Below are 8,717 nucleotides of genomic sequence, written 5' to 3'. Positions count from 1 at the left end.
ATTTTAGTCCCTAAACTCAAAACTAAACAAAATTTACTTTACAAAATAGTCCTATTTTATAACAAAGCTTAAAACCCAACCATTAACAACCCAAAAAGCTTTAACAACAACAATGGTAACTTTTCAAAACTTAGACAATTTTATGAAATAATCCATGGGCTAGCTAGATTAAGCTACATCGACCTTAAAAACATAAAATTTAAGAAAAATAACCTTCAGATTCACTTACATGCAAAGACTTAAGCTTGACCGAACTTTCTAAGTCCAACAATGGTGGTTTCAAGTGGAAAGAACAAGAAATGAAGAAGACGACTTAAAATTTTTTGTTTTTTACTGTTATTATTATTACTTTTAGCATTATTATTTTTCATATAATTTAATAAAAAACCACCTAATGACCATCCATTATAACCACTATGGCATAATTGCCAATTAAACCCATCTAATTATGTTTTTAAACTCGTTTAGCACATATAAATCAATATTGATTAACTTTTACATTTTTTTATGCTTTAGTCCTTTTTTTCTTAATTAACTTTTCAAACATCAAAATTTCCTGACCAAGCTTCAATACGACACTTTTATGTCCTCGTAAATATTAAATTATAATATTCATAGACTCATTTATCGAAATTGTAATCCCGAAATCACTGTTTTCAACACCACTGTAAATGGGTTGTTACAAAAATCTTGACCACAACAAAACCTAGATTACTTGGTATCGATTAAGGAACGACTTGGTATGTACCTACCAATACAGTACCAACTACCATGATCTCTATTATATATATAATTTGTGCTTTCTATAAGTCGAATTTGAATTGTGTTATCAAATATAAAAGTACAATGAATTATTATGCTCAAAATTAAAATACTTATAACTTAAAAAATTCAAAATTATTTGAATTTGTCATAGTCCACCCGACTCAAACTGATCAGAATCTAAAAAGATTAAAAATCATATTCAAAAGGGCCCAAGTCTAAGAAATCATAAGCTCGAAAAATTCCAATATAAGAAGATCCGAGCCCAAAACATTCGAGCATAAGTAAATTCAAATCTGAAAAAGCCCGATCCAAGCCCACTCGAGCCTACCCATTTGTCATCTCTACGCATATCTCACATTTTTGTTGCTTTTTAGATAACTATAAGAATTATGACAAATAAAAAATAAAAAAATTGCCAACAATAAAACTGATACACACAGATGAATTGTGGTTTTTCATGTTGGCAAACTTATACCGCAAGTGAATGTGTACTATCACCGTCTTTTTACTACCACATTTCAAGTCGATGATTTGAAATGGTCTGAAATTAGAGCTTTCTTTTTAACATTTTACTAACTGATAGGAATCTATGTTGTATTTCTTTTATATTTTGAAAATATAGCTGTAATTTTGTTTTATTTTGAAAAAAGAAATTAAATGTCTACAATTATATTTTATTCTTATAAAATAAAAAATTCGATCAAAGACATCGTAATTAGTATATTTAATCTATGCCAAGACTGAGTGAAGTGAAGATCAATATGCATGCGGATAGGTACAAGCAAAAGAGTGAAGTTTTAGAAGAAGAATCATGGAAGTTGGTCACTTGTTTTCATAACCTGTAAAAGTCCTCTAGCTTTCCTTTGTGCTCTATTTGTTCCGGTTTCGGAGATGTCAACTAAATGCTCATAAACACCAAACTGAAGGGCTGCAAGAATGTGAGATGAATTATTGGAACTCAACTCCAGAAGAACCGAGGCTGCACACTCCTTGTTCTTCGGGGTCCCCTTTTTGATGATATCAACCAGGGTTCCAATGAATGAAAGCTGCCCAATCTCATATCTACCTTGTGGATGAGTTACAAGTAGTAAGAACATGGAAAGGGCCTCATCAACCATGTTCAGTTTCTTGTCCTTGAGTAAGAGCAGTAAAGGTGGTACAATGCCTGCATCAATAGCCCTTGCTTTATTGGCTTGGTTCAGACATAGGTTGAACAGTGCTGTGACAGCATCTTTTTTGCCTCTAACTGTCCCCTGCTCCAACAATTCTACCAGTGCGGGAATACCGTCTGAGAGTGCTATTGTTACTTTGTTCTCATCCAGCATCGATAAACTAAATAAAGCTGCTGCTGAATTCTCTCTCGACTCCATACGTCCATTTCGCAACACATCTATTATTGTTGGTATTGCTTGTTCATTAGCTATGAGCTTCTTGTTAGTGTCATTAATGGATAAATTCAATAGGGCTGTCACGGCATGCTCTTGAATCTTGGAATCTGGATACGTCAACAACTGCACCAATGCTGGGATTGCTCCATTTTCAGCAAACAAAATTCGGCTCTCAGGGTTCTCTTTGGAAAGCATTCGAATATCCTTTGCTGCCCTTCTCTGCACTTCCAATTGACATGAAGATAGTTCTTCAACCAGAGATGAGATCTCTTCCTGTTTAATAGATGAGCCTTGTGGGGATGCAAGACCCTCTGTATTGGGGCTCTTATAATTTTTCGTCTGTCGCCATTGAGTGATAAGGTTCTTGAGAGCATGATTTGACGCTAACGACAAGTGACCTAACCTCTCCCTCGTCTTCGGGCAGGTCCGATGGTTGGAATCAAACCACTTTTGTATGCTTTCTCTTTCAAATGTCTGAAAACAAAACATGACAGATAATCAAGTGTAAATGACTTAAATGATGTTATTGTTTTCTGTCATGGTACAGGCATCCTTATTACCTGTCCAGTTGCGATGATAACCGGATCTCTCATTACTTCGAGCGTGATCGGACAAAGGAATTCATGCGGAATCACTAAAGACCCAGACTTCGACAACAGTTTAGGCTTGACAGGATCCTCAAAAACATCAATTACTTCCATGGCGAAAACCTGCTTGAATTTGTTGAGTATCTCTACAATTTGCTCTACACATTCTGAAGTTTGGCCTCTTTCTTTAGCGACATTGCTTATAGCTATAGTTTCTTTCTTCAAGTTCTCAACGGTATTCAAATCTAGTTTCTTGGCTAGCCTCTCTATTATGGCAATATCAGCGTTCCTTTCATCGGTTTTTGAGGATATCGCCATTAAATCTACTGCAAGTTCCATATCCTGTGTGTCTTTTCGCCTTTTACCTCGCCTCAATTGTGTCACCATTAGCTCAACCTGAATAACAGCGGGCATGAAAATTTTACAAGGATCTTAATTAAAAGAATTGTTCCTATGAAGGCATCAGTAAGAGATGATAGTTCTATTCATACCTGCTCCCTCACTTCCACAGAAACTTCAATTTCATCGAAAGGTAACTCATCCAGAGCCTGGCATAATTTTTCGTGAACAGCGTGAAATTTGACCATCATAGCCTCACTCTCCAACGCCTGAAGGAAAATGGGTTCATCAGATAAATAAAATTGGAAATTAGAAAGTATACGGATGGATGTATCCTGACCAGGTAAATCTTGCTACCCTCATTGCAAGTTTTCAAAAGTTTCTTGGCCGAACAAAAAACTTTCTTGAGCTTTGACAAAGAAGCAATGCCGTTAGGAGGAATGGCGGAACCGAGGAAGCGAATCTCATCGAACAAGGGCAACAAACTCTTCATCCGCCGGACGAGGCTGTAACATTCTTGTCGTTGGGTGCTTCTGAAATCTCCAAGGCGGGCAACATATTCGATGAGGCTAACGCTTTCCTGAACCAAATCGACCCCATTGGGTGCGGGTGCTGCAGTGACGATTCCAATTTCATCCGCCAACGTATCCCCTCTTCGATCTTCAAAATCTCCGTGTCTCTTTTTGTCTCTCTCTAGCCCCATCGTAGTTCGTGCAAGCTTTCTCCCGGAACGGCTAGGGGCTGTGCTCTCTTCGGGGGTTTGAAGGAGAGGAGACATGATCGGAGAGGAAAACGAAGACGAAGAGGGTTGAAGAGGAGGAAATCAAATCAAGAGACATTAAACCCTAACGCTACTTTCCATGATTCAATATGCTGACGGTGTTTGTTGTGTTCCTCCCTCGGGTCTGTTGCAATAAATTTCGCGGGAGTTTTGCTTCTTAAAATGGAAAATCTGCTCTCTTTTCTTTATTTCTTTATATAAATAGAATAATAGATTATATCAATATTGTAAAAACCACGTCAGATCATTTTCGATTTTTGATAGCCAAATTTGCATTTATTAAATTGAATTAAATAAAAAATTTCGAGTTATTGAATTGATGAATTATATTTATAATGATAAACTTGATATCAAATTTTCTCGAATCGAGTCGAGTGAGATGAAATTCGAATCGAATCGAATACATTTATTCAAATTAAATTAAAAAACAACTTTTGAGTCTTTATAATTACTGTCACTTAGTGCAATTAAATTTTTCTAACATAATCAAATTTGTTATTAACTTTTATCCTCTCATAATTTATTTATTAATATTTTATATACATGTTAGCTTCTTTGCTTGCTTAGTTGCTTTAATTATCTTTTGATTCTTGTTACTATGTATTTTAAAATTAAAAATTATATTAAATTAAAAAAAATGATTTTTAATAAAATTTATTTTCAAAATAAAATGTGAAATTGATACAAATAGAAAATTTTAACACAAATATTTTATGACATTATCAATAATTCAATTTTAACAGAAATTGATAAAGGTTCAACATGATTAAAATATTCAATAATATAAATAGTACAAAATGTGAAATTTAATTTAATAATATAAGTAGTAGACATAAATTCGAAAAAAGAAATTTTGGGATTTCTGTTAAAAATTGAACGTTGATAATGGCAATGTAGAAAGATTGCAAAGAAAAAGAAAGAAAAAATAGAACAAACAGATTTTATATGAAAACCCTTTTGGGAAAAAACTACGAGTAGAGGAGAAGAAAAATTTACTAATGTCGAATTCGAACGATACAAAAGGAGTTTCAACTTCATTTATTTATAGGTTGAAAAATCCTAATTCTAATCAATACCAAATATTATGCTAATAAATGCTAAATATATTATACTAATAAATACTAAATCTTCTAAAAAGAAAATATATTTTACTTGACTTGCAAGCTATCTCGTAAAATTTGAGTCATATAACTCTAATAATCTCCACATTGACACGAATTCTTGATGAACAAGTTCTTCACCTCTTCCACGAAACCCCTTAAGGGTATTCTTCAACAATGAACACCAATGCTTGGACATGGTTATAGGAAATGACTTAGTCATCATATCAGCATAATTATCATGAGTAACTTTGCTCACAATAATATCACCATGAGCAATAATATCATGGACAAAATGATACTGAATGCCAATGTGCTTTATTCTCTCATGAAACATTTGATCCTTCATAAGGAAAATGACACGATGACTATTACGTACTGTACTGATCTGAAGGTCTTTACTGAGTTCACCAAAGAGTCTCTTTGACCAAATAACTTTTTTACAAGCCACCGTAACCGCTATGTACTCGGCTTCAGTAGTAGACAAAGCAACTGTAGTTTGCAAAGTGACTTTTCAACTGGTTGTGCAACCTCCAATAGTAAAGACATACCCGGTAAGAGATCTTCTTTTATCAAGGTCTCTAGCAAAATCAGAATCAACATACATAATGACTCCATCTCTAGTTCTTCCAAACTGTAAGCAAACATTAATAGTACCTCATAAGTATCTAAAAATCCACCGAACTGCTTTCCTGTGTTCTTTACCAGGATTCGCCATGTGTCTTTTAATTGCACTAACTACATATGATAAATCTGAACATGAGCAAATGATAGCATACATGAGAGATCTCATTGCACTAGCATATGCAACACGTGACATGTAGTCAATCTTATCATCTGATTATGGAAACAAAGTCGATGCAAGTCTAAAGTGGGCTGCTAATAGAGTACTTACAGGCTTCACATTCTGTATATTGAATCTATGAATAACTTTCTCAATGTACCATTTCTGACTTAGATACAATTTACATGTTTTTCTATCTTCAGAATCTTCATCCCAAGTATCTTCTTTTCTGCTCCCAAATTTTTCATCTCTAATTCTTTACTAAGATGGGCTTTGAACTTTCTTTTCTCTACTTCATCTTTGTCTTCTATCAACATGTCATCAACATATAGGAGTAGATACACAAAAGAACCATCACCGTTTTTCTTAAAATAAACACAACTATCAAAGTTGCTTCTTTTGAAATCATGAGTGGTAATAAAAAAATCAACCTCTTGTACCATTGCATTGGTGACTGTTTCAAGCCATAAAGAGACTTTTTCAATAAGCAAACATAGTCCTCCTTTTTTTCAGACTATAAAACCCTTTGGTTGTTGTATGTAAATACCTTTCTCAAGTTCTCCATGTAATAATGATGTTTTTACATCTAACTGCTAAAGCTCCAAATCATACATGGCCATAATACCAAGTATGTAATAGCTCGATCTAGGGCCTAGTTAGAACAGTGGTCTCGGGACCACAAATCTGAAGTTTTGAAAATTATTTATTATTTTTATTATGAGGTTATAACGATCATATTAGTGTATGAAAAATTTGGTAAGTTAATTTTGGTGTTGGTGAGCTCGGTTGTGAAAAAAAGACTAAATCGCATAAAAGGAAAAAGTTGTATTTTAGTACCCAAATGTGTTAAATAGCTAGAGAAATAAAATTGGGGGCCTTTAAAGAGCAATTATACCCCTAGAAACAAGGTGGCTGGCCATAGGAGACAAGTTTAGTCAAAAGGTCAATATTAGGTAACTTGATGTCAAAATTTTGTGATAAAATAATACCTATGAGCTTAGCTATTATTTTCTTTCTTCTCCACACCTTCTCTCCACTGAAAATATCAGCAAAAGAGGGGTTTGTGAAGCTTTGAAATTTCAGCAACTTATCAACTCAACAAGTAAGTGATTTCCATGTCATTGGTTGATGATTTTTGCATTTCCTTGAAGCATGGGCTTCCAAATGAGGGGTCTATTTTGCAAAATGATTAAGATTTTAGGGGTTTTCCATGAATGGAATTGTAATATTTGCTGAGTTTTTATGGAAGAATATGAGTCTTAAAAGAGTTCTAAACAACTTTTGTGAAAGGTGTTAGCATGAAAACACCTAAAAGGACTAAGCATGAAAACACCTAAAAGGACTATTTTGCATAAGTTGCAAAATTGGTGATAAGTGTGTGAAATATTGGGATTTTGGGGCTGCTATAAGAGTAAAAAGAGTTCGTCTAGGCTTGAAATACCAAGAAATTCGTTAAAAATCAATTTTCGATCATAGGGGTAAAATAGTTATTTTGCCAAAGTCTAGGGGCAAAATGGTCATTTTACCAAAGATGTGAAATTATGATTGCCTAATTGTAATTAATGACTAAATGAGTGCATTTTGCTATTATAGATCAAGATTTTCCAAATCTGAACCTAGACCGGGGAAAAGCCAAGCAAATTGACTAAACCGGTTAATCGAGTACATTTTGTAAACCAAGGTAAGTTGTATGTAAATAAGACAACTATATTAATAATATATCTGTTTAAGTTGTCACTGAATGGATATAGCATAAATTGTTTGATTGTGTTTTGAGAATGCATAAAGACATCAAGCTAATAGAATTCCCGCTAGAACACTAAGAAACATATCGAATATTGTAGCTGTGACGTTTGGGTCACTTATGTGAGCCAGGGTAAGACATGTTTGGGACATGCATTGGCCACATTATGAGGGCCAGTGTAAGACCATGTCTGGGACATGGCATCGGCATTGAGACGAGTGCTAGAGTAAGACGTGTCTGGGACACGCATCGACCTCAATAATGATAGTCAGTGTAAGACCATGTCTGGGATATGGCATCGACTTGAGATGTGAGCCAGTGTAAAACTATGTCCAGGACATAGCATCAGCACCTTACCCCTAGATTGAGGTTTTAAAGAATGACCAGTAGTGTACCGAATGGTTCAATGGCGTAAGTATGTTTGCTAGTTAATAATGAAAATATAACCATGTTGTAAGTGATACAGGTACCTAATTGGTACGTATGAGAAATGAGCTCATTAGAGAGCAATGACTTGTACAGATGGTAATGAGTAAGACAGGCTTATGCTTATCCTTATGTCATGAGCATGATGATTATTGATGAATTGTTATTGTATATTTATTTATATGCAACTTACGAAGCTTTTATGCTTACCCTCCTTTCTTTCCATTTTCTTATAGTGCTGCCTAATTAGCTCGAGGATAACTTGGAGTCAGAGATATTGATCACACTATCGCCCGAAACCTTCGGTATAGTTGGATTTATATTTTTGAATATAGCATGTATAGGGCTTAAACTTGATTATTTTGTGTCTTTAAACATTGGCCAAATGTGTAGGCTTGAGATAAGTCCCACACTTTGAATTTAGCCTTGACATTGACTGTTACTTATTTTGTTTATATGCAAAGATGATATTTCATTAGTTGAGTAAATTGCCTTAGGAAAGAATGTCTATTTTAGTTAATTTGGTTGTATGGTATAGACTAGAATTGGTGTTGGTTGAGTTTGTGTTATTTGATGTAGGTAAGGGTGGCAAATAGGCTTGGTAAATAGCCTTATTTTGTCCACACGAGTAGGCACACGGGCATGTGTCTAGGCCGTGTGTGACACACGATTAGCCCCATCGGTGTATGATAAGGCCGTGTGTCCCCTGCACGTAAAAATTTCAAGTCAGTATGCATGGTAATAAACACACGGGCAGAGACACGGCCGTGTGTCTTAGCCGTGTGGAGGACATGGCCTAGCAT

The 8,717-nt window shown here is 34.8% G+C and overlaps 1 protein-coding gene across 1 annotated transcript; it reads right to left on the bottom strand.

Annotated features, from left to right (window-relative positions):
* Positions 1-1,425: 1,425 nt before the first annotated feature.
* LOC107962869 (U-box domain-containing protein 15) lies at positions 1,426-4,000 on the bottom strand. The gene is made up of 4 exons (XM_016899425.2): positions 3,420-4,000; positions 3,232-3,348; positions 2,714-3,136; positions 1,426-2,627 (listed from the first exon to the last, which is right to left on the bottom strand). Exons 1-4 carry the CDS (start codon positions 3,855-3,857, stop codon positions 1,575-1,577), a joined length of 2,031 nt encoding a protein of 676 aa, XP_016754914.1. The 5' UTR covers positions 3,858-4,000; the 3' UTR covers positions 1,426-1,574.
* Positions 4,001-8,717: the final 4,717 nt, after the last annotated feature.

The sequence above is a fragment of the Gossypium hirsutum genome, chromosome A02, assembly GCF_007990345.1.
Source record: "Gossypium hirsutum isolate 1008001.06 chromosome A02, Gossypium_hirsutum_v2.1, whole genome shotgun sequence".
Lineage (NCBI taxonomy): Eukaryota > Viridiplantae > Streptophyta > Magnoliopsida > Malvales > Malvaceae > Gossypium > Gossypium hirsutum.
Note: the sequence above shows the minus strand (reverse complement) of the source record. Positions and strands in the feature narration are given on the sequence as shown.

Excerpts from the sequence above, each read along its gene's own strand:
- LOC107962869 (XM_016899425.2), bottom strand. The coding sequence starts at position 3,857 with ATGTCTCCTCTCCTTCAAACCCCCGAAGAGAGCACAGCCCCTAGCCGT. Across the intron at positions 3,137-3,231 it reads CTGTGGAAGTGAGGGAGCAG|GTTGAGCTAATGGTGACACA; the intron begins GTATGAATAGAA and ends GCTGTTATTCAG. Across the intron at positions 2,628-2,713 it reads TTATCATCGCAACTGGACAG|ACATTTGAAAGAGAAAGCAT; the intron begins GTAATAAGGATG and ends TTTTGTTTTCAG.